The 26,255-nt window shown below is 41.7% G+C and overlaps 1 protein-coding gene across 2 annotated transcripts in view; it reads left to right on the top strand.

The window, feature by feature from the left end:
* atg4a (autophagy related 4A, cysteine peptidase) overlaps window positions 1-26,255 on the top strand; it is a 60,876-nt gene extending 34,621 nt beyond the window's left edge. For both annotated transcript variants that reach the window (XM_078412101.1, XM_078412100.1), the window contains exons 9-13: window positions 1,944-2,022; window positions 8,102-8,247; window positions 15,361-15,417; window positions 20,128-20,239; window positions 24,822-26,255. In XM_078412101.1, the coding sequence (XP_078268227.1) occupies window positions 1,944-2,022; window positions 8,102-8,247; window positions 15,361-15,417; window positions 20,128-20,239; window positions 24,822-24,886 (459 nt within the window). In that variant the 3' untranslated portion in view covers window positions 24,887-26,255. The remainder of the gene's footprint in view (window positions 1-1,943; window positions 2,023-8,101; window positions 8,248-15,360; window positions 15,418-20,127; window positions 20,240-24,821) is intronic.

Here is a 26,255-nt window from a genome sequence, read left to right as displayed (position 1 = left end):
GCAATTGATCGGGTAGGAAGGAACTGCAGATGCTGGTTTCAACCGAAGATAGACACAAGATGCTGGAGTGACTCAGTGGCACACAAGGACTCTGGAGAGAAGGAATGTGTGATGTTTCGGCTTGACACCCTTCTTCAGTCAGGGGAAAGGGAAATGAGAGATATAGATAGTGATGTAGAGAGATGTAGAACAAATGAATGAAAGATATGCCAAAAAGTAACGATGATAAAGGAAACAGGCCATTATTTGCTGTTTACTAGTTGAAAACAGGAACCTGGTGTGACTTGGATGGGGGAGGGATGAAGGGAGACGGAGTGCAGGGCTTACTGATCAATGGTTGGTTCTTTGTTCCAGGAAGAACCAGTTGGCCTTGAAACCTTCCTGGTGGGGGTGAGGTGTAAAGGGACTAGACGTCATGGCAAAGATGAGGCAATGGGGCCTAGAAGTTGAAAATGAAACACATTGGCCAATTGCCCAACTTCTCTTTTGGACTAGTGTTCCTTGATTTATTGGCTGCAAGATACAGCATGGAAACGGCCCTTCAGCCCACTGAGTCCATGTTGAACATCTAGCACCCATTTGTACAAATTTTATGTTATCCCTCTTTTGCATTCACTCCCTGCACACTGGAGACAATTAACCTAAACCCACATGGCTTTTGGGACATGGAAGGTTATCGGAGTACCGTAGGATGATTCTGAATAGCAACCAACTGGCATCCTTGGGCTTCAATACAAGGCTGTAACCTGCCATCAATGATAGTCAAAACCTTTGCTGCTTAATTTTAGTTAAGTTTAATTCAAGATTCAATTTAATTGTCACATGTACCAATTAAGGTACAGTGAAATTTGAGTTACCATACAGCCATACTAGGTAAAAAGCAACAAGACACACAGCCACATACAATAACATTTAACATAAACATCCACCACGGCAGATTCCACATTCCTCACTGTGATGGAAGGTAATAAAGTTCACTCATCTTCCTCTTTGTTCACCCGCGGTCGGGGGCTGTTGAACCGTCTGCAGTCACCGCTGCCGACGGTCCAAGTTTTGGGATAGAGCATGGAAACGGGCCCTATGGCCTACCGAGTGAGTGCTGACCACCAGCCCTTGTCAACCCATCTTCTCATTCATTCCCTACAAAGTTGGGTGGGTGGGTGGGGGGGAAATTTTACAGAGGCCAATTAACCTACAAACCCGCATGTCTTTGGGATGGGGCAGGAAACCGGAGCACCCAAATGAAACTTCTGCGGTTACAGGGAGAACATGCAAACTCCACGCGGACACCACACCCTAGGTCGGGATGGAACCCAGGTATCTGGCGCTGAGGCAGCAGTTGTACTGGTTACGCCACTGTGCCGTCCTTTTTGGTGGTTCATCCGGTTAACAAGGCTGAGACTGGAGTGACTATTGTTCTAAGGAATGGTGTGCATCCCAAAGATTAATCTTAGTTTCATAGCACTTAGCAGACCCACTTTATACTTCCAGCAATTTGATAGTTTAGATTTAGATCATTCTTACTGTGTTTTTTGTTTATTCATTGGTTATCAGATCTAAAATTTGAGCATTATGTCCTTGTTGAATTGAATTGAATAAGTTTTATTGGCGAAGTATGTACACATACGAGGAATGTGCCTTGGTGCTCCTCACGCAAGTAACAACATAACGCACAGTATACAATTAAGAATAAAACATAAAAAACATTAAGAATAAAACATTATAGTTTAAACATGTGAATTAAATAAAATACCAGAGCAAAAGGAGGCTACAGACTTTTGGTTGTTGAGTAGAGCTACCGCTCGTGGAATAAAGCTGTTTTTATGTCTGGCTGTGGCTGCTTTGACAGTCCGGAGTCGCCTTCCAGAGGGAAGTGCTTCAAAGAGCTGATCAAATTAAATTTATTTTAAATCCTGATGTTTTTTTCTTTTTTCTTGTTCCAGGAATGTTTTAAGATGCCTCAGTCATTAGGAGTTTTAGGTGGAAAACCAAATAATGCTTATTATTTTATAGGATTTCTTGGTAAGTAATTATTCAAGCTTCATTAGTGAACAGAATGAAAGTTGTTTGCACCCTTTTGCCAGGTGGGGATGTTGGGTATTGCAGTCTATGACAGGGATTGCAACTACTTAATTATAACGTTGAATAATACCAAATATATACTTGTGGAAAAGAGAGACACTTCAGATATTGTGTGTTTTGATAATATTACGAAACAGTACTGTCAAAACAGAATGTAGTACTTGAATCAAAATATGCCATCACCTTGATTTTTCAATTTATGTCAATCCTTACGAATGGTTAACTTGAAGCGGGACACGAGTGTCAAGCAAAGCCAATAAAGCGGGACACATGTCAAGCAAAGTTTTCTTTATTCTTCAAGCACCATACAGCTCTCCAAATCCCCAACCAGCTCAACTCCACTACCGACTGCCACTCCTCCCCAATCCAGGTTCCGTGACCCCACCCCCTGAGCTGAGGGTTCGCACCACGCGTGGCTCACCACCAGGGACCGCCATCCCCACTCCCACCCCCCGAGCCGAGGGTTCGCACCACGCGTGGCTCACTACCAGGGACCCCCACAACCTTATCGTTGCTAAAGGGATTTTAAATGATCTATCCAGAATATCGCCAAAGCTTTTAATAGACAATAGGTGCAGGAGTAGGCCATTCGGCCCTTCGAGCCAGCACCACCATTCAATGTGATCATGGCTGATCATTCTCAATCAGTACCCCGTTCCTGCCTTCTCCCCATACCCCCTGACTCCGCTATCCTTAAGTGCTCTATCTAGCTCTCTCTTGAATGCATTCAGAGAATTGGCCTCCACTGCCTTCTGAGGCAGAGAATTCTACAGATTTACAACTCTCTGACTGAAAAAGTTTTTCCTCATCTCAGTTCTAAATGGCCTACCCCTTATTCTTAAACTGGCCCCAGGTTCTGGACTCCCCCAACATTGGGAACATGTTTCCTGCCTCTAACGTGTCCAACCCCTTAATAATCTTATATGTTTTGATAAGATCCCCTCTCATCCTTCTAAATTCCAGTGTATACAAGCCTAGCCTCTCCAGTCTTTCAACATACGACAGTCCCGCCATTCTGGGAATTAACCTAGTAAACCTACGCTGCATGCCCTCAATAGCAAGAATATCCTTCCTCAAATTTGGAGACCAAATCTGCACACAGTACTCCAGGTGTGGTCTCACTAGGGCCCTAAACAACTGCAGAAGGACCTCTTTGCTCCTATACTCAACTCCTCTTGTTATGAAGGCCAACATTCCATTGGCTTTCTTCACTGCCTGCTGTACCTGCATGCTTCCTTTCAGTGACTGATGCACTAGGACACCCAGATCTTGTTGTACGTCCCCTTTTTCCTAACTTGACACCATTCAGGTAATAATCTGCCTTCTTATTCTTACCACCAAAGTGGATAACCTCATACTTATCCACATTAAACTGCATCTGCCATGCATCCGCCCACTCACACAACCTGTCCAAGTCACCCTGCAACCTCATAGCATCTTCCTCACAGTTCACACTACCACCCAGCTTTGTATCATCTGCAAATTTGCTAATGTTACTTTTAACCCCATCATCCAAGTCATTGATGTATATTGTAAATAGCTGCGGTCCCAACACCGAGCCTTGTGGTACCCCACTAGTCACTGCCTGCCATTCTGAAAGGGACCCATTTATCCCCCCTCTTTGCTTTCTGTCTGTGAACCAATCTTCTATCCATGTCAGTACCCTACCCCCAATACCATGTGCTCTAATCACTAATCTATATGGGACCTTGTCGAAGGCTTTCTGAAAGTCGAGGTACACCACATCCACCGGCTCTCCCCTGTCAATTTTCCTAGTTACATCCTCAAAAAATTCCAGTAGATTAGTCAAGCATGATTTCCTCTTCGTAAATCCATGCTGGCTCGGAACGATCCTGTTACTGCTATCCAAATGCTCCGCAATTTTGTCTTTTATAATTGACTCCAGCATCTTCCCCACCACTGATGTCAGACTAACTGGTCTATAATTTCCCGTTTTCTCTCTCCCTCCTTTCTTAAAAAGTGGAATAACATTAGCTACCCTCCAATCCACAGGAACTGATCCTGAATCTATAGAACAGGATTTTCTCTAACTATTTCGATATCATTATTTTTTCTAGCCTCAGCTGCCATATTTCTTTTATAAATTGAAAGTAAGGAAAGATTTGTGAAACTAAAACAATATTGAAATAATTGTTTTACAGTTGCTTCCTCATGGGTGTTTGCAACTACTAGGTTGCTACAGATTCACCTCATTGAGCTATTATCTTCCACGTGCCCCATGCCTTCCACTTTGCAGAGTATTTTGCTCATTTACAAATTCCTGACTCTCAGCCTGAAGAAGGGTCTCGACCCGAAATATCACCTATTCCAGAAATGCTGTCCGACCTGCTAAGTTAGTCCAGCTGTTTGTGTCCATATCCAGTCAAATATCTATTATACCAACAAATTCTGTTAAACTAATCTAAGTTTTTCTGCAAAATAATTTTTGATTCTCAGTTAACACTGTATTTTTGCAGAGCAAACTGTCCCAACTTCACACACTTATGTTCTAAGTACCAAGTGCACAAAATGCCTCCAGTGTTACATTTGCATTCAGCATGACAACTTAATTATTCAAACAAGGGATTTGTCAGTAACCACAGTTTCTGGGGAAAGAGTAACAGATTTTGAAGTTATTATAATGTTCTGCTGCAGCAGGCTTATTCCCACAGAGCTGCTAGTACAGCAGCATCAAAGTTTGTCAAAAATATTAAATGGGTTGGGAACATTAGTTCAAGTGCCGTTTCATTATTGCCTTAATAAAATTAAAACCCATCCAAGCGCAAACTGACCCAAGCCCAAGAACGTGCAAAGTTGACCAAACCTAAATCAGATGTTGGGTCATGTCGACTCTTGACAGATAGCCAGGCTCTATCATATACACTGAATGGTAGGGCTCTGTGTAGTGTTGTAGGGCGGAGGGATCTAGGAGTGCAGGTGCATGGTTCCTTGAAGGTGGAGTCGCAGGTAGATAGGGTGGTCAAAAAGGCTACAATTGCAGTATGATTTCTCTACTTTTATATTCCTGCCCTCTTGGAAAACGCATTTGAAAAAAGGGCCACCATTCCTTTCACTTGCTGCAATTATACTTTCTGCATATCAGAGATGACCCCTAATCCATTTGTTCTGCAGACTTCTGTAATATATCTCCATTTAAATCCAATAATTTGGCATTCACAATCTCAGTAGCCACTTATTTTAGGATCCAAGGACGCAAACCGCCTGGGCCAGAGGACCGATCAGCCTTTGAGCTCCTTCAGCCTGTTGAATGCTAATTCTTTTGTGGTGGTGCTGGTATTTAATTTTCCTCAGCATTATTCAGTACTGATGGGATGATCATATGGTATTTTCTGCCATAAAGACTCTAGTAAAGTATTAGCTTAACCTTTCTGGCATTTCCTTGTTCCCTATTGTTATTTCCTGAAATTCATTCTCCACAGGCCAACATTCATTTGGAGATCTTTCATCCTTTTTGGATGTTTAAAGAAACTCCCATGATCTGTTTTATATAATTCTCTCTAGGTTTTCCCTCAATGTTTATTTTCTTTCTCTTTCACTCTTTTGCTGGATTCTAAATCCATCCAATCTGTGGATCTATCACCAACAAATGGCTTCTTACGTTTATCCACTCAACTTTATACCCCACCGAGTCCTTGTTAGTCCTGTAGGAACATCCTCCCTTAGAATCTTTTCTCCTTTCTGAGATCTATCTTTGTTGAGCATCATGGATTACCTCCTTAAATGTCTGCCAATGCTAGCCTTATTTGTCAATCTGTCCCCCAAGTCCACATAAGCTATTGGTCTCCTCATCCCATTGCAATTGCTATTGTTTCAGATAAGCACCTTGTCTTTTTTTACCCAGTTTTCTCCCTCTCAAACTGAATACAAATTTCTTATGATCGCTACTTTTAAGGGGATCTGTTACTCTGCGATCACATTAAAAATGCCTCATTTCCAAGAGAATTTTCAGTTACAGAGGCTAGTAATCCTGGTTTGACTGCCTTAACTTTCCAATTATTCTTGCATGATACATAGAAACATAGAAAATAGGTGCAGGAGGAGGCCATTTGGCCCTTCAAGCCAGCAACGCCATTCATTGTGCTCATGGCTGATCATCCACAATCAGTAACCTGTGCCTGCCTTCTCCTCATATCCCTTGATTCCGCTAGCCCCTAGAGCACTATCTAACTCTCTTTTAGATTCATCCAGTGAATTGGCCTCTACTGCCTTCTGTGGCAGAGAATTCCACAAATTCACAACTCTCTGGGTGAAAAAGTTTATTCTCATCTCAGTTTTAAATGGCCTCCCCTTTATTCTAAGACTGTGGCCCCTGGTTCTGGACTCCCCCAACATCGGGAACATTCTTCCTGCATCTAGCTTGTCCAGTTCTTTTATAATTTTATACGTTTCTATAAGGTCCCCTCTCATCCTTCTAAACTCCAGTGAATACAACCGCAGTTTTTTCAATCTTTCCTCATATGACAGTCCCGCCATCCTGGGGATTAACGTCATGAACCTACGCCGCATTGCCTCAATAGCAAGGATGTCCTTCCTCAAATTGGGAGACCAAAACGGCACACAATACTCCAGATGTGGTCTCACCAGGGCCCTGTACAACTGCAGAAGAACCTCTTTACTCCTATACTCAAATCATCGCGTTATAACTCGTTATGAGTTTCTTGAAACATCCATAAAGGATGAGAGAGCTCCAAATGAATGTTGGCCTGTTGGAGAATGAATTTCAGGAAATAACAATAGGGAACAAGGAAATGCCAGAAAAGTTAAGCTAATACTTTACTAGAGTCTTTATGGCAGAAAATACCTTATGATCATCCCATCAGTACTGAATAACGCTGAGGAAAATTAAATACCAGTCAGTTATAAATTCACTTAATCATCCAAGATTTTGACTCTGATTGCGTTTAGCGCTGTATTCAAGGAAGTTCACTCATGTCACTGGTATGCTTTTTGCACATGGATGGTTGAAACATTAAAAATACTGATCTGGTTTTCTCTTTGAATCTTTCGTCTCTATCTCTCCCTCTCTCCATTCTCCCATTTGTTGCCAAAGAGCGAGGGGCCAGGCACAGGCCATCCTCAGAGACAGTTTCCCTATAGAGAGGCAGTATTCCTATCAACCGTCGGCCCATTACCCACCCACCAGCACCACATCTGGAGGTGCTGCTGCCAGGATCAGGCTCTAGTCCTGGAATCACGGCAAACTACAGTGGTCTCATCATAGACCTCTAGTTAAAGGGATTGTCTGTCTAATGTTCTCTCATAACTATAATATACTGATAACTGATTTTATAATCGATACATCTCCACTGTTATCCTATTCCTTTTGCTTTTATTTCAATCACCTGCAGCCTCTTTCCCCTGGTTCATGATACTTTTGCTAAAGAGAACAGTTTCTCCGCGCCTACTCTGTTTATACTATTTATATTTTTTAACACCTCCATTTAGCCCAGTATGATCCCACACAAACCCTTGGGCTGTTTTGATATCCTGAGGTTGGTATATATAATGGGGTCCTTTTGTGCTCTGGATAGCCCAGCTATAAGTTGTGCAATAGGAATTGTACCAATTATAATATGCTAGTATTGTACAGTCATGTTGTAGTCAGTGTAATATTGTAAGACGGCGATCAATGTAAGAGATTGTCATGTGGAGGTTTTATTGTGAATAATTGATTAATTAAGTAATTCTTTGATTCCTTTAGTACAGTACAATTTCTCTAATTCAATATATCCTTAAGTGTAGGTCATGGTGTCAAAAACTACCACAACTTCTATTCAATTTTATTAATCAATTGGGAGGACCCAGGGGGGGGAGAACAAAGGAGGACCTGGCGCGGATACTCTGTAACGCCCTTTATGGGTGAATATTTGCATACCTTGGGTGTATGCAAGCAAAGAATTTCACAGGTCATATGTGACAATAAAATATTCATTAATTAATTTTGGTGTTACACTGAATGTTGTACCTATGACTGAAATATTTTCTACTGTTTACATAGGAGATGAATTAATCTATTTGGACCCCCACACAACTCAGACTGCAGTGGAGACAGAGGACAATGGGAGTGTGGATGATCACAGTTATCACTGCCACCGAGCACCATATCGCATGAAAATTACACATCTTGACCCTTCGGTAGCTTTAGTGAGTGATGCGTCTCAATCCTTTGCTGACTTGATCAGGACTATCACGTGCAATGACCAGATCAAAAAGTGGGTTTGTTCAATCTGAAGAATACATATTTAAAACCAACAGTTAGCTATAGTGTGAGTTAGGACACAGATTTCTCTCTAATTTCCATAGGACGTGGCACTGAAACAGGCTATTCAACTCAAGCACACGCTACATACACTTAGACCTCATTCAAGTCCCATCCCGACCTTCCTAGCATAAATTCTTCTGCAAAACCCTCTATCCTCTTTTGGCTCATATGCCGAACCTGCCTCCTTCAAATATATTTATAATTTTCCCCGCAAGGAATCCCTGCTGTAGCAAACTTCACATTCTTGCTACCTTTGGTAAGTAGCTTCATCTGAATTCTATAATGAATTTCCTGTATTGTGGTCTCTGGTTTAGCTTTTCACCACAAATGGGAAGATTCTTTCTATGGCTGTCTTCTTACTAAAGATGTAAAATACCCAGTCTGTACATTCTTACTTGATATCTACCCATGCGTTTCTGGTACCATGTGTAGGAAGCAACTTCAGATGCTGTTTTATATTGAAGATAGACACAAAATGCCGGAGTAACTCAGCGGGACAGGCTCTTCGATCCAGAGATGCTGCCTGTCCTGCTGAATTACTCCAACATTGTGTACCATCATTTATGGTACCATCCTTGTAAATCTTGGCTCCAGCCCCTCTGCATCTTTTTATAATGTGGCAACCAGACTGGGGAGAGCAAGCTAAGCTTCAAAATAGATTTAGCATAACTTCCATTTGCTGTTTTCTATGGCATTTTCTAACCAATAATATAACCTGGTGTATAACCAATAGCATATTGATCGTCCAAAATCCTTTTCCTCCTTTTATTCAGCCAGAGCTCTCACCTTCAAACTAATATATTCTATTTCATATTTATCTGGGTTGAACTTCATTCCGATTCTGCACATGTAATAATGTCCTCCTGTAATTTGTTGCATTTCCTCCACAGTATTGCCCATCCTCATCAACTCTGCCCCAGCTTAATTTAATCTACATACTTAAAATATGGGCATTTTTAATTTCAAAGGTTAATTCATTCAGATTTTTAAAATAAAAAGCAAAAAGAGTTATCTGGAGATTGTAGGTTGCTGCCTGAAATTCATTCATACAACGGTTCATTCCCATACAGTTCTTTTAACTATGCTATTTAAACAGTCCTACTGAATCTTTGTGTATAAGTTTCCATGTGCGCAAAATGAGCAAATTGTATGCTGTGCAGAATACTACTCTGAATGACCCGCTTCTGAAATTATTCATTTCCTCCTCATCTCTGGAACACAAAGATGTTTTATAGTCTTTAGGACTTTTATCCGCTATACAAAAAACGAAATTTGATAACTTTGTATGAAGAGCTTCACAGAAATTAACACTCTAGAAGAAGGCTGTTTGCTTTGTTATGCCTGTGTTGACGTTTTGAAGGAATATTTGTACTTAGTATCACACTTCAATCTTTATTCATGAGACTCCGTTCCTTGTCTTGGGCACTCAAACATGCTTCTAACATTTTCCTTCAACCACATTTTAATGAAACATGTGCAGGACGGAACTGCAGATGCTGGTTTAAACCGAAGATTGACACAAAATGCTGAAGTAACTCAGCGGGACAGGCAGCATCTCTGGAGAGAAGCGTCTGATGAAGGGTCTCGACCCGAAACGTCACCCATTCCTTCTCTCCAGAGATGCTGCCTGACCTGCTGAGTTACTCCAGCATTTTGTGAATAAATACCATCGATTTTAAATCTATGATTAGTTATCTATGTACATATCACAAGGAATGCATACAAGGAAGATTTTCTACATTTGCATTGTGAGGTCTTCTCATTAATTGAGAAACTGTTACCAACCTCACCACTTAACTTATTGTGTGCCATGAAGAACAACCACATTGTTTATATCCTGTCCACATCCATCATGCAGAGTTTTATACACCTGCATTAGTTTTACTGTCACGTGAGCAGCTGAGCCGAGGGACAGTGTGTGAAATTTAAAAAGCAGACATTAGTGTGATGCCAGGTCATTTTCACTGTTGAGTGAAATCAGCTGAGAGGAGGGGCATTGCGGGAGATTTAAAAAGTGGCCATTAATGTCCTGGAGGGACTGCTCCTTGTGGCACACAACAAGAAGGCAGGCAGGGCCATTTGGGAGTGGACATTTTGGAGAGGCTGTGCTAAGCTGGAGTGCTGTGTGTGAGGGTAAGTGTTGAGGCTTTATCTCAAGAGGCTTCAGTGAGGAGACTGATGGCATTTGTGTTTTAATTTTAATTTGTGTTTCCTAATACTTCCTTTAGTTGAATATTGATTTGAAATGCCTTGCGAATGTTTTCCTATTATAAGGTAGTATATATATATAAGCTTAATGTTTTGTGTAGGAAGGAACTGCAGATGCTGGTTTATCCCGAAAATAGATACAACATGCATATTTTAACATGAAAATTAGCGTTTATAGTAAAATTAGCACAGCAAGCATAACATGTTATTTTATGGAAAGACTTGCCTTCATCTTTAGGCGAATGTGTCTGTTTATTTCCCGCTCCTTTATGTTCTTGACTTATCGGTGTACAGTCCTGCATATTTGACTCTCACCATCCGTGTTTACAAGGATCCAGTCCCTCCCTTGTTAACTGGCTATTTGGGTTAAATGCCTCTTTACATATTGCAAGCCTCATTTGTTTTTCCTTTATTTATTTTCAATTTCCTTTTCTGGTTTCTGTCTTTGTCTGAAAATATTCCACGGTTACATTCATCGGCATGACCATAGATTATGAGGCACATGGTTAGACTTGGGAATGTCTTGTAATAGCCATTTAACTGTCTTTTTCCATGCCATTCTGTGAATTTCAGAATATCCATCATCTCTCCTACTTGGACTACAGCCTTTAGTCTATTTGTATCCTTTTAGATACCCTTTAAAAAATACTTAATGTATATGCTTTGCTTTTATCAACCCTTGAGTTTTTAATTCTGCCCTTTCCCTTAGCTTTTTGTGGTATTTGGGAATTAATGTTAGGTCAGCAATGAATTTTAAATCAATGGACAGCTTTTGGATAATCAAAAGATAATAAGGGATATGGAACAAATATTGTTTTATGGATTAAGTTGCTGATCATCCCTGATCTCACAGCTGAACGACTAAATAGCCTCTGAAAATTCTTGAATAAAAGCAGAAAATGTTGGATATACTGAGCAGGTCAGGCTACATCTGTGGGAAGTGAAACAGTTAATATTTCAGATTGAAGACCCTTGTTCAGAACTCATTACAGTTCTTTTGCTCTTCACAAAGGAATAAGAGAAGTGCTTTTTAGTCCCTTAAGCTTGCCCTTGCAATCGGTGAGATTGAGAACTTTGAATTAATTTCATGATCTGCCTTTGTACTCTAACCGTATAAAAGTTTTATGTCCTTTCCTTTCCATATCACACCTAACATTCACAATTTTACCATTCAAGTCATGTACACCCTATCCTATAGTGCTATTTTTTAATTCAGTTTCCCATGGGTATCCATTTTATAGTGCACCTAGCTGAAATCTTGCTCATTAAACCGATTTCAGCCATGCTACTTTCACATTTTTTTAAGGTACTTCTCTCCAATTTACCTAATCCTCGGTGCTGTCATTTTCCACCTCTGTGCTCATAATTTATTCTCTTCGATATCTTAGTCAAATGACTTGGTCTCCCAACTGCCCCATGTGACTCAGCGTTTGGGAGTTATCAGCGTTTGGGAGCTCTTTGTGCTCCTGCCATCCGAAGAATGATGAGTGCCCGCACTCAAACAGGACTTGACAGGGTAGATGTTTCCCATAGTGGGAGAGATGTGGACAAGAGGACAATACCACAAAAGTAAGGATCCGCTTATTTAAAACTGAGATGCACAGAAATTCTTCTCGGAGAATAGTGAACCTCTTGGAATTCTCTGCCCCAAGGCTGGTGGGGGCCTGGTGAGCAGTTTTGACTAAGTTGGAGATAGGTAGACATTTGAAAGATTGATGACCTGAGCGTTATGGGGAACTGGCACAGAAGAGGAGTCGGTGCCTGCATCGATCAACCAGGATCGTGTTGAATGGCATGGGAGGATAGAGGGACCTGGTAGCCTACTCCTACTTCCCTGGGATCTCTGGCTTCCATAATCATGGTGGTGTCCATTCCAGCATTTAAGATATGCTGTGACTTTGAATGAAGGGCAACATCGTGACATTAAAGGGGAAGAGACAAATGATTACCATTCTTTGTGAAGAAGGGTCTCGACCTGAAACGTCACCCATTCCTTCTCTCCTGAGATGCTGCCTGACCTGCTGAGTTACTCCAGCATTTTGTGAATAAATAGCTTCGATTTGTACCAGCATCTGCAGTTATTTTCTTACACCATTCTTTGTGAGGTGCTGAACACTGCTGCAGAACTGAGAATAAAAAAAACATATCACTGCTTATTTCTGAAAGTGCAATAGCCCCATCTGCTGACAAAATTATAATCCACCATTAAATAACAAACATATGTCAATGACATAAATCGTGTGATCTTAAGGAACGCAAACAGCATAGGAAGATCTGAAAAACCTATACGGACACGCCATTCATGAAGACGCGAGATGTGTCACAACCTATCAGTCAGAGTTCCAGAGCTATTGTCAGGCAGGAATTTTACAGGGTTTTTTCCCTATGAGCCTTTGCTTGTAACAGATTGGCCAGAATATTACACAAGCTGCGGTAGCTTTTGACAGCATGACCTACACTTAGGGATATATTGAATTAGGATTATTGAATCAGTCTGAAGAAGGGTCTCGACCCGAAACGTCACCCATTCCTTCTCTCCTGAGGTGCTGCCTGACCTGCTGAGTTACTCCAGCATTTTGTGAATAAATACCTTCGATTTGTACCAGCATCTGCAGTTATTTTCTTATACTACCTATTGAATTAGGGAAATTGCACTGCAGTGCTAGGTAAACGAAACAAATCATTTTGTGGTGTAGAGGGAGGTCATTTGATCCAGCATGAATGGACACTTTCTCCATTAGAATTAAGTATTCAGACCAATTCTCTCCATTCCTTGTAAACTTTGGGGAAAGAATGATTTGTTTCTGCGTTATTCCTGGGGATCATTAAACATTCCAGCAACCTTCCAAGTATAAATATTTTAATACTCGGTTAACATTCTTATGGTTATCTTGGACAAGCACTCTAATTATCAACATGCTGACCTAATTAGTCAACATGCTGACTAATTCTTCCCAGATTACTTTTATCAAAATCCTCGTTGTGCTTCTTGTTTTGGTGACATTTGCAAGTTTTGATATCGTACCAGATGTGCACCAGCGTAATTGTTGCATATCAATCAATCAATACTTTATTACGGACTCAAGGTCCATATAAAAGCCAAGGCATTACATATAATAAACATACAGAAGCACAATAAGTTACATACAAAAGCACTGCAAGTTACTAACAAATTATTAACAAAAGCACAATAAATTGTATGTAATTTATTGTGCTTTTGTTAATAATTTGTTAGTAACTTACTGTGCTTTTGTATGTACAATGCATGGTTTAAAGCATCAGCCATCAGTGATCAACAACGAGACAACTATACCATGTCTCCACATATGTTAACATGGAGGATACCATGAAGACCAGAGATGTGTCACAACTATTGATGTATTGATGATAACACTGTTGATGCCCGACCAATGTCACTGCACCCCAGCTGTTCGGAAGTGTACATCAGCACTAGGATGACTCACGCAATGATCTAATAATTAGACTCTGGGGGAAACACAATACTTAAACCTTGGATCGTCCTTTCTTCATGCATTCCCCAAAGAACCAGACTCGGAACAAAAACATTCAAATGAGCAAAACTTTGTGTGCAGAGAGTTACCATTTGCGTCATTTTGTTTTGACTTTCCTCAGAAGGTTTTCCTGAGTCGCACGTCAATGCCATGCGACTGCATCTTTTGTTCAGCTATATATATATCTGAAATTCTTTTTCATTTTTAATTCTCACTGCACTGAGCTACTCCGAAAGTCACGAAAGTAATTTCTATTAATCCAAAATGGGTGACAAGTCCCAGAGGAACCACCACATGAGCTAAGTCTAAACAACATAAGTACACATTTTGTAATAATCAAGGTGAATAGCCCCAAATGTCGACAAATGTAGTACTCCACTTTGTTCAGTGGAAAGGTAGGACCTAGTCAGAAGGATTGCTCCTTTTCTCACTACATATCTTGCAGGGAACAACCTACCTGAGATCATTCCTTGCTAGACTCTCGAATCAAATGGGAGAAGTTTCTGTTTTACACCAGCGGTTATTGTTTCAGGTGCTATCACAAAGACAGATTGGCTGTTTCATTCTTTTTTGAGCACTGCTTTATAGAATCTTCCACAGGGTGTGGTAAATTCTCATGTTCTATTTCTAGTGATGCCATCTTAGAAACTTCTACTTCAAAGCAATTCACTTATTCCCCCGTCCGCATAAAGGATGAGAGTCACTATGTTGTCACGAGGCATTCCCTTGCATGGTATTGCGTTATTTGCAGACTAGCGCAGGTGCATGGAACTCCTCACAAGATTATCCTTTATGGCTTCGTGTGCCATGTCTCACAGGTCTGAAGAAAGTACCATATTTCAGGTTTAGAGGTTTCTGAGCTACATGCATTATATGCCTTAGATTTGATCTGTGAGGGAGAAATAGAAATGGAAGTTGCCTTGTAGTTCTTCAGCATATGTTAAAAAAAAACGATTCCTCTCATATCTCCACTGATGCTGAAGCAAGTGCCAAGAACATCAGAGATCAGCTTGAGGTTTCTTGGTGTTATCTTTTTTCACTTCCTGGATGGCAGGAGCTTGTTAACAGTTATAAGCTTCTTGTACTTGTCAGCATGACATGGCTGAATATTCATCAGCACAATTTGGTCTGCTAACATTTAATTTACATGTTTTAAGTCTAGTGCGGTCAAAATATGTAAATTAAATGTTTCAACCTCAAATGCCTTTTGCATGATTGTCTAGACTTGTATCTTATGGTGTCCCTGCTTTTTCTGACATTTGCTTCTTATTACAGGGATTTTATTGCAACACTGAAAGAGATTTTGAAAGCTGGTGTAATTTCGTACAGAAGGTATGAAATGAAATAATAATTTTTAGTAATTCTGGTTTTATTAAATTATATTTGTGTAGGAAGGAACTGCAGATGCCGGTTTAAACCGAAGATAGACACAAAAAGCTGTAGAAACATAGAAAATAGGTGCAGGTGGAGGCCATTCGGCCCTTCGAGCCAGCACCGCCATTCATTGTGATCATGGCTGATTATCCACAATCAGTAACCCGTGCCTGCCTTCTCCCCATACCCATTTATCCTGCCAGCCTCAAGAGCTCTATCTAACTCTCTTTTAAATTCATCCAGTGAATTGGACTCCACTGCCTTCTGTGGCAGATAATTCCACAAATTTACAACTCTCTGGGTGAAAAAGTTTTTCTCATCTCAGTTTTAAACGGCCTTCCCTTTATTCTTAGACTGTGTCCCCTGGTTCTGGACTCCCCCAACATTGGGATCATTTTTCCTGCATCTAGCTTGTCCAGTCCTTTTATAATTTTATATGTTTCTATAAGATCCCCTCTCATCCCTCTAATTTCCAGTCTTTTCAATCTTTCTTCATATGACAGTCCCGCTATCCCGGGGATTAACCTTGTGAACCTACGCTGCACTTCCTCAATAGCAAAGATGTCCTTCCTCAAATTTGGAGACCAAAACTGCACAAAATACTCCAGATGTGGCCACACCAGGGCCCTGTACAACTGCAGAAGGACCTCTTTACTCCTATACTCAAATCCTCTCGTTATGAAGGCCAACATGCCATTAGCTTTCTTCACTGCCTGCTGTACCTGCATGTTCATTTTCAGTGACTGGTGTACAAGGACACCTAGGTCTCGTTGCACTTCCCTTTTTCCTAATCTGACACCATTGAGATAATAATCTGCCTCTTTGTTCTTGCCGCCAAAATGGATGACCTCATATTTATCTGTATTATACTGCATCTGCCACGCATCTGCCCACTCACTCAACCTGTCCAAGTCACCCTGCAGCCTCCTAGCATCCTCTTCGCAGTTCACACTGCCACCCAGCTTTGTGTCATCTGCAAACTTGCTAGTGTTACTTTTAATTCTATCATCTAAATCATTAATATATATTGTAAATAGCTGCGGCCCCAGCACCGACCGAGCCTTGTGGTACCCCACTAGTCACTGCCTGCCATTCTGACAGGGACCTGTTTATCCCCACTCTTTGCTTTCTGTCTGCCAACCAATTCTCTATCCATTTCAGTACCCTACCCCCAATACCATGTGCTCTAATTTTGCCCACTAATCCCCTATGTGGGACCTTGTCAAAGGCTTTCTGAAAGTCAAGGTACACCACATTCACCAGCTCTCCCCTGCCTATTTTCCTAGTTACATCCTCAAAATTACTTATTTAATAATTGACTCCAGCATCTTCCCCACCACTGATGTCAGGCTAACTGGTCTATAATTTCCCGTTTTCTCTCTCGCTCCTTTCTTGAAAAGTGGGATAACATTAGCTATCCTCCAATCCACAGGAACTGATCCTGAATCTATAGAACATTGGAAAATGATCACCAATGCGTCCACGATTTCTAGAGCCACCTCCCTGAGGACCCTGGGATGCAGATCATCAGGCCCTGGGGATTTATCAGCCTTCAGTCCCATCAGTCTACCCAATACTATTTCTCGCCTAATGCAAATTTCTTTCAGTTCCTCTGTCTCCCTAGATCCTCTGTCCTCTAGTACATCTGGGAGATTATTTGTGTCTTTCTTAGTGAAGACAGAACCAAAGTACCTGTTCAACTCTTCTGTCATTTCCTTGTTCCCCATAATAATTTCACCTCTTTCTGCCTTCAAGGGACCCACATTTGTCTTTACTAATTTTTTTCTCTTAACATACCTAAAGAAGCTTTTACAATCCTTCTTTATATTCTTGGCCAGCTTACTTTCATACTTCATCTTTTCACCCCATATTGCCCTTTTACCTTCTGATGTCCTTTGAAAGTTTACCAATCCTCTGGCTTCCCGCTACTCTTTGCTGTGTTATACACCTTTTCTTTTAGTTTTATACCGTCCCTAACTTCCCTTGTCAGCCACAGTTGCCTCTTACTCCCTTTGGAATCTTTCTTCCTCTTTGGAATGAAATGATCCTGCATCTTCTGGATTATGCCCAGAAATTCCTGCCATTGCTGTTCCACCGTCATTCCTGCTAGGATCCTTTTCCAGTCGACCTTGGCCAGCTCCTCTCTCATGCCTTCATAGTCCCCTTTGTTCAACTGCAACACTGACATTCCTGGTTTAACCCTCTCCCTGTCAAATTGCAGATTAAAACTAATCATATTATGGTCACTACCACCTTGCGGTTCCTTTACCTTGAGTTCCCAGATTAAATCTGGTTCATTAGACCACACTAAATCCAGAATTGCCTTCTCTCTGGTAGGTTCTAGTACACCTCTAAGAATCCATCTCGGAGGCACTCTACAAACTCCCTTTCCTGGGGTCGAGAACCAACCTGATTTTCACAGTCTACACCTGCATATTGAAATCCCCCATAACCACAGTGGCATTACCTTTGTTACATGCCAATTTTAACTCCTGCTGCAACTTGCACCCTATATCCAGGCTTGAGGGCCTGTAGATAACTTCCATTAGTGTCTTCTTACCGTTACAATTCCTCAATTCTATCCACAGCAACTCTACATCGTCAGTCCCGATGTCACCCCTCGCAAGGGACTGAAGTTCATCCCTCACCAACAGAGCTACCCCACCTCCTCTGCCCACCTGCCTGTCCTTTCTATAGGACGTATAACCCTGAATATTCAGTTCCCAGTCCCGATCCTCCTGCAGCCACGTCTCTGTAACCCCCACAATGTTCTATCTACCAACCTCTAACTGAGCCTCAAGCTCATCCCCTTTACTTCTTCTACTTTGCGCATTCGTATATAATACTTTTAATCCATTACTCACCTCACCTTTCACATTGATTCCTATTACACTTGGCCATTCTCTCCTATTGCTTCGTGAGTTTTCTGTCCCTTTAATTCTGGGGTCTTTCTAACTTTTCTAAGACTCTTTCCCTTTAACTCCATCCTTGTATTTCTAATTTGTCCCCCCTCCCCCACTATTTAGTTTAAACCCACCCATGTAGCAGTGGCAAACCTGCCTGCCAGAATGCTGGTCCCCCACCTGTTAAGGTGCAACCCGTCCCTTTTGTACAATTCACCCTTACCCCAAAACAGATCCCAGTGGTCTAAGAATCTAAATCCCTGCCCCCTGCACCAGCTCCTCAGCCACACATTCAGATCCCCTATCTCCCTGTTCCTGCCCTCACTAGCACGAGGAACTGGGAGCAAACCGGAGATAACCACCCTGGAAGTCCTGCTTTTCAGCCTTCTGAGACCTCTAAAGTCACGCTGCAGAATATCTTTCCTCTTTTTCCCAGACGTCATTTGTGCCGACATGCACTACCACTTCCCTGACATCAGTCTGAAGAAGGGTCTCGACCCAAAACGTCACCCATTCCTTCTTTCCTGAGATGCTGCCTGACCTGCTGAGTTACTCCAGCATTTTGTGAAATAAATGCACTACCACTTCTGGCTGCTCACCCTCACCCTTGAGGATGCCCTACAATCGGTCCGCAACGTCCTGGACCCTGGCACCAGGGAGGCAGCACACCGTCCTTGAAACTCGCCTGTTGCCACACAACCCCTGTGTGTACCTCTCACTATGGAGTCCCCTACTACCACGGCTCTGCCTGACGTCTGTCTCTTCCGCTTTGCTTCAGCGCTACGTTTTGACTCGCAGACTTGTCCGCCGCTCAGACTTGTCTTCTGCCCCGACAGTTTCCAAGAGGGTGTAACTGTTTTGAAGAGGTACAACCCCCGAGGTCCCCTGCTCTCCAAGCTTCCTTCCCTTCCTCACCGTCAACCACCTTGTCCCGTCCAGTAACTCAGTGGGTCAGACAGAATCTCTAGAGAAAAGGAATAGGTGACGTTTCGGGTCGACACCTGTGACTCGGGTCTGAAGAAGGGTCTTTACCTGAAAAGTCACCTATTCCTTTTGTCCAGAGATGCTGTCTGACCTGCTGAGTTACTTTAGCTTTTTATGTCTATCTTTATTAATTGATTTATTGACTATTCGACATATGGCTGTCACTGGCAAGGCTGGCATTTGTTCACCATCCCTATTGGCCTTGAGAAGGTGGAAATAAGCAGCCGGAACTCCTGCAGTCCATTCTCAGTTTGCCCGAGCTCAGTATCTTTTAGATTCCTAATTTTCTAAGCTCAATTTGCTTTTTGGTTTAAAGAAAGTGGTAACTTCTATATTAAAGGCAGCATGGCCTTTTTTTTGTCATGGTACCTCTTCCAGAAATATGACATGCACTTGTAGATAATGTTTTGGTTCTTTGCTCAAACAAGAAGGAATTGCCTTTTGTAAAAGGAGGTGTGACATTTAAGGATCTTCTTTCTGAGTGAGTCTCATATAATATTTGTTAGAGTCATTAACAGTGCCATTTCTGAGATTAGCTTTGCATCAAAGACATTCTCCTGGGCCAGGGTTTTGAAGCAGAGGAGGGTGGAAGTTGGCATAGATGACAGGAAAAGGCTTTTATCTCTCTTAGTCTTCATTTGTTTCACATCCAGAACTGCGAGGCAAAATGGGTTTGCAGGGATGCGGTTATGCGTTATATACTTAATCTATATTTAATCTATAGTACAAAATAAATACTTTGTTTACTTTAGGCGTAATTATGTGAATATTACATTGTTAGGAAATCCTGAAGACACGAAATTGCCGGATGTTTGAACTGGTCGAGAAGCATCCTGCTCATTGGCCACCATTTATTCCTGCAACTAAACCCGACGTACAGACCACAGGTGCAGGTGAGGACTATGCTGGGACACTTAGAGTCATTGAGTGATACAGTGTGGAAACAGGCCCTCCGGCCCACCTTGCCCACAACGCCCAAAATGTCCCAGCTACACTAGTCCCACCTGCCCGCGTTTGGTCCATATCCCTCCAAACCTGTCCTATCCAATCACCTGTCTAACTGTTTCTTAAACGTTGGGATAGTCCCAGCCTCAACTACCTCCTCTGGCAGCTTGTTCCATACACCCGCCACCCTTTGTGTGAAAAAGTTACCCCTCAAATTCCTATGAAATCTTTTCCCCTCCACCTTAAATCTATGTCCTCTGGGCCTCGATTCCCCTACTCTGGGCAAGAGACTCTGTGCATCTACCCGATCTATTCCTCTCATGATTTTGTACACCTCTATAAGATCACCCCTCATCTCCCTGCGCTCCCAGCCTACTCAACCTCTCCCTATAGCTCAGAATCACTAGTCCTGGCAAAATCTTCGTAAATCTTCTCTGTACCCTTTCCAGCTTGACAACACCTTACTTAATTTATTCAATTTAATATCCCAGTTGTCATTGCAACTCTTCCCCATTCTGTGTCAAAGTTGGACCCTATCCTGCATTATGCCTGGCATGACATTTGCCCAATTCCTGTGTGTTCATTCTCTCTTCTCAACACCCCCTCCTTTCACCAAAGAAATAATTCCATGCCAGTTTTGGATTCTTCCCAGGGCTTATTTGTAAGGAAGCACATCTTTCTCTTCCTGCTGATCCAGGTCCATTGCCGATTTCCTGGCAACTGCTGGTCCGGCGTTTATTTTAATCCGGACAAAATCATTTAGAAACTCCCCCCCCCCCCCCTCCCTCCCAGGATCCCCCCAAAAATGTGGCGCCTAGTCTGGGTAAAGTGGGCAATCTCTACCTCATCTAGACCAGTGCCCAGTGGCTGGTGGAATTTACACCCCCCCCCCCCTCCTGTGGCCGGGGCTCTGGAACTCCAGCCTAGCTGAAGCCAACAGATCTGTTCCCATTACCGACCTCTGAAGCCGATCAACGGTTCAAATTGGCTCACAACCTTGTTAAACAGGTACTTGCCATCTGTTTTCACCAAGGGAAAGGAAATGGAGGACAGCACGATAATGTGTGGAGAACACTAATAAGCAAGGACAGTTTCAGATTAAGGTGTTGTGGTTGATGGGAGGCATTAAGGCTGATAAATACCCAGCAACTGATGGGATTTATCCCAGGTTATTGAAAGAGCCAAGAGAGGAGATTGTGGGAGCCTTGTTGAAGATCTTTGCATCTTCGCTAGCCACAGGCGCTGTCCTGGAGGACTGGGGAGCAACCAATGCTATTCCTTTCTTTAAGAAGGGATGTAGAGAGAATTATAGGCCGGTGAGCCTCAGGTCCGTGGTAAGGAAGTTGTTGGAGATGATACTTTGGGGCAGGTTTTACTCCCATTTGGGGAAGAATAGGTTAATTAGGGACAGTAGGCATGGCTTTGTACTCGTACTAATTCCATTAAGTTTTTTCAGGAGGTGATGAAGGTGATCGATGAGGGTAGGGCGTGTCTACATGGATTTTAGCAAGGCATTAGATAAAGCGCCCCATGGAAGGCTGTTCCAGAAGATTAAGATGTACAGGATTAATAGTGAAGACAAAGGGCGGTGGTGAAGGCCAATGTTCAGGCTGGAGATCTGTGACCTGTGGAGGTCCCCTGGGATCTGTACTGGGATCTCTGCTGAGGTGGACTGTGAGGAAGGCTGTCAAGGTATACAGCAGGATATAGATCAGCTTTGGAAAAGGGCAGAGAAGTGGCTGATGGAGTTTAGTCTGTGCAAGAGTGAGGTGGTGCACTTTGGGAGGTGAAATCTCAGGGGAAAATATATAATAAGTGGCATGACCCTCAACAACATGGATGTGCAGAGGGGATCCAAATCTGTCACTCCCTGAAAGTGGCAACTGAAGTAGATACAGTGGAAAAGAAGGCATATGGTATGCTAGCCTTCATAGGTAAGGGCATTGAGTAGAAGAGTCAGGATGTCATGTTGCAGCTTTATAGAACCTTTTGAACACTGGAGGTTGCAGGGAGACCTGATAGAAGTATATTGAATTATGTGAGGCATATATAAGGTAGACAATCAGAACCTTAAAGCTATGCCCTCTAGTATTTGAAAAATCAAATACGAGAGGGCATAGCTTTAAGGTAAGAGGGGCAAAGTATAAAGGAGATGGGCAACTTTTTTTTCACATAGAGGGTGGTGAATATCTGAGTGCACTGCCAGGATTGATGGTGGAGACAGATACGATCGAGGCATTTAAGAATATTTTAGATAAGGCATATGGATATGCAGGGCATGGAGGGATATGGATTATACGCAGGTGTTCGGCACCGGATTTGATCAGGGTACTCAAGGTAAAGGAACCATTAGGAGGTAGCGACCACAATATGGTAAGTTTTAATCTGCAATTTGAGAGGAAGAAGGTGATATTGGATGTGAGGTTATTGCAGCTGGGCTAAGGGACTAGAGAGGCATGAGGGAGTTGTCTGGAAAGGGACCCTAGCAGGGATGGTGATGGAACAGCAATGGCAGGCATTTCTGGGAATAATCTGGAAGATGCACGATCTTTTCATTCCAAAGACGAAGAAAGATTCTAGGGGGAGAAAGAGGTGACCGTGGCTGATAAAGGAAGTCAAGGACAGTATAAAACTAAAAGAGAAGGCATACAACATAACCAAGATTAGTGGGACGTCAGAGGACTGAGAAGCTTTTAAAGAACAACAGAAGAACAACTGAAAAGGCAATATGGGGAGAAAAGATGAAATACGAAGGTAAGCGAGCCAATAATATAAAAGAGGATAGCAAGAGTTTCTTCAGTTATATAAAGAGCAAGAAAGAGGCAAGAATGGACGTTGGAACGCTGGAGACTGATGCAGGAGGAGTGATAATGGGGAACAAAGAAATGGCAGAGGAGTTGAATAACATCAGTCTTCACAGAGGAAGACACCAGTAACATGCCTGAAATTCCAGAGAGTCGGGGTGGAGGTTAGTGGAGTGGCTGTTACTGGGGACAAGGTGCTTGGGAAGCTGAAAGGTCTAAAGGTGGATAAGTCACCTGGACCAGATGGACTGCGCCCTAGGGTTCTGAAAGAGGTGGCGTTAGAGATTGTGGAGGCATTGATACTGATATTTCAGGAATCACTAGAGTCAGGAGTGGTCCCAGATGACTGGAAAATTGCCAATATTATCCCGCTGCACAAGAAGGGAGAAAGGCAGAACAGTGGGAACTATAGTTAGTCTGACTTGGGTGGTGGGGAAGACTTTAGAGTCCATTATAAAGGATGAGGTTTACGGCGAACTTAGAAGTTAAAGTAGGCCGAAGGCAGCATGGTTTTGTGAAGGGGAGGTCTTGCCAGACAAATTTGCTGGAATTCTTTGAAGAAGTAAATAGTAGGCCAGACAAAGGAGAGGCAGTAGATGTTAGGAAAAAAACTGCAGATGCTGGTTTAAATCGAAGGTAGACACAAAATGCTGGAACAACTCAGCGGGTCAGGCAGCATCTCTGGAGAGAAGGAATGGGTGACGTTTTGGGTCGAGGCCCTTCTTCAGACTGATCAGTAGCAGTAGAGGTTGTTGACTTAGTTTTTCAAAAAGCCTTAGATTATCAAAGGTGGGAAGGGGATCTGGGTATGAAAATGTCAGATTCCATCTGGTCAAAGATGATTGGTGGTATATACACATCTTCGATATGCATGAAGCATACTGTTATGCAGTTTAAGATTTTCCACCGACTGCAGTGGACCAAAGCAAAGCTAGCCCAATTCACACCCAATATAGACTATAGAAAGAGGCAGAACCAAGCCACTTTCATTCATATGTTTTGGGATTGTCCTAAGTTATCTAATTTTTGGCCATTAATATTTGATATGCTCTCCCAAACTACTAATGAATCCTTAGAACCATCAGCTCCCCTTGATTTATTCGGTGTGGTAACACAAAATCTTGCATTAAATAATAATAAACTAAATCTTTTGTCTTTTGCCACGCTGGTGGCCAGACGATAAATCTTGATCAGATGGAAAGATTGTAACCCTCCAACATTTGCACAGTGGATTAGGGATATGTTGTATTTTATTAAATTGGAGAAGATTAGGTATACTGTTAGGGAATCAGCTGACAAGTTTACATTGATATGGCAACCTTTTCTTATTGATATTGATGCTTTAGGCTCTGATAATTTTATGTTTGAGTAGAGTCTTTGATATGTGTGTATATAATTAAGAGTGGAATTGAAGTATTAGAATGGTCCCTGATATGTCTTAACATTCCGATTTTTCTGCATGTTGCAAGTTCCTTCATTTATTTTAGTCCTTTCAACAAGATCATGAAAAATTGATTTTTATTTTGCTGAATGAAAAAATACTAACATAAAGAAAGTCGGCAATGAGAAATCTAATTAAAGTTCCTTCCTCGAGTGATCGATGTCCATTCCAAATTGACGTCTCAATTTTCAGCAATTTCTCTCCTTAGTATATTATGAAGTAAAAACGGTGTTTTTATTGTAATAAAATCACTATTTTTGTTTTTGTTTTCATTGATCTCTCCAGAGTTTATCGAACCAGCTGACAAGGTGTTTGAATCAGAGGAAGAATTTGAAATCCTGAATGTCTAAAGTATATGGTTGGACATCAAACATTGCTGCCGAGTCCGTACAGTGCTTTTACCAGCTGAGCAGCCTTTTAACAAGTGCCTGATTTCATAAGGATAGAACAAACTTTGCAGCACAATTGAAGATAATGGAATCGTTCCCATTCTCTGAGCTACCTGCTTGCCTAGTTTATCTCCCAACCTCGCGTATTTCACTTTCCTTTGAACGAAACACGGAAAGACAGTTTCCCAAAGATTGGATCCTCGTCTGTTTTAGGGATCGAGTAGAAACGAGTGCTAATTAGAAAATGTTCTTGAAAGGAATTGATGTCATGGTGCAGGACAACATCGAGAAAACGTGCCCTGGATTCCAGTTGAAGAGGACTTCTGATAGAGAAAGATGATAGTGCAAGGCAGTGCTCGTGGTGTGTTTGTGACAGAGCTGTCACATAAAGCATCGCACTCTTCAATAGATGAGGATTTTCCCAGCCTTAACCCAGCTGAGTGCTGGACTGCATGCCTAGTGTTGTGCAGAGGGATCTTTCTTTAATGCTGCATTCTCCTTCAACTCTTGATTTTTTTAAAATCTGGATGTTGAAGTATCTATAAAGATTAATTCTGTTCATTAATTTTCAGTATTACTGTTTAATTCTGTGTAAATAGTGTAATCCATTTTTGGTCAGATATGTACTGATTCTGCATTTACAATGTATTTATAGCATTCTGTCCAGTATTTTGTACACTATTATTGTTCATTTGTTTGGTAGTCCCAAAATATTGAATACAGATTTTAGTATAATGCATATTGATGCAATATTCTTACGTCCTGTAATCAGTGGTATTTTTGATCTCCCAAAAAGTTTGCTTCATTATTGTGAAACTTTGAAATGTAAAAAAGACCAGGAAAGCACCATACAAAAAGGCATGTAAGATACAACTGATGCATGTAACATCTACCTGGGAGCTGGATTTCAGCTTGAAAATTGTGATTTTCTTTAAAAAAAAAAAAAGATATTCCCCATTTAGCTATTGAGAATATTAGATGGGAATGTTTTTCTCATGTTAGTGGTGCCTGTCCTGCCTTTGTAGGTGGGCACACAGCTTAACTATAGTGTGCAAACATGAGTGGATAATGCTGGGTTTAAAGATTCAAGATTCAATTTAATTGTCATATGTACCAATTAAGGTACAGTGAAATTTGAGTTACCAAACTACGCATTACAATCTCAATCTCAAAGGTTAGCAGCTTCTTAAATATTCTTAAATTCTCAGTCAACGTTTGTTGGGAAAGGTCTGAGAGAATAATATATATAATATTGGCACTTTTTAATAAAAACTTGAGCTTGAAATCTCACTGAATATATCTCTTTGAGAATATGGTCGACACAGAGATA

The sequence above is a fragment of the Rhinoraja longicauda genome, chromosome 15 (genome assembly GCF_053455715.1).
Source record: "Rhinoraja longicauda isolate Sanriku21f chromosome 15, sRhiLon1.1, whole genome shotgun sequence".
NCBI classification, from domain to species: Eukaryota; Metazoa; Chordata; class Chondrichthyes; order Rajiformes; family Arhynchobatidae; genus Rhinoraja; species Rhinoraja longicauda.
The sequence above is the reverse complement of the archived record's forward strand: the minus strand, read 5'-3'. Positions and strand labels throughout refer to the sequence as shown.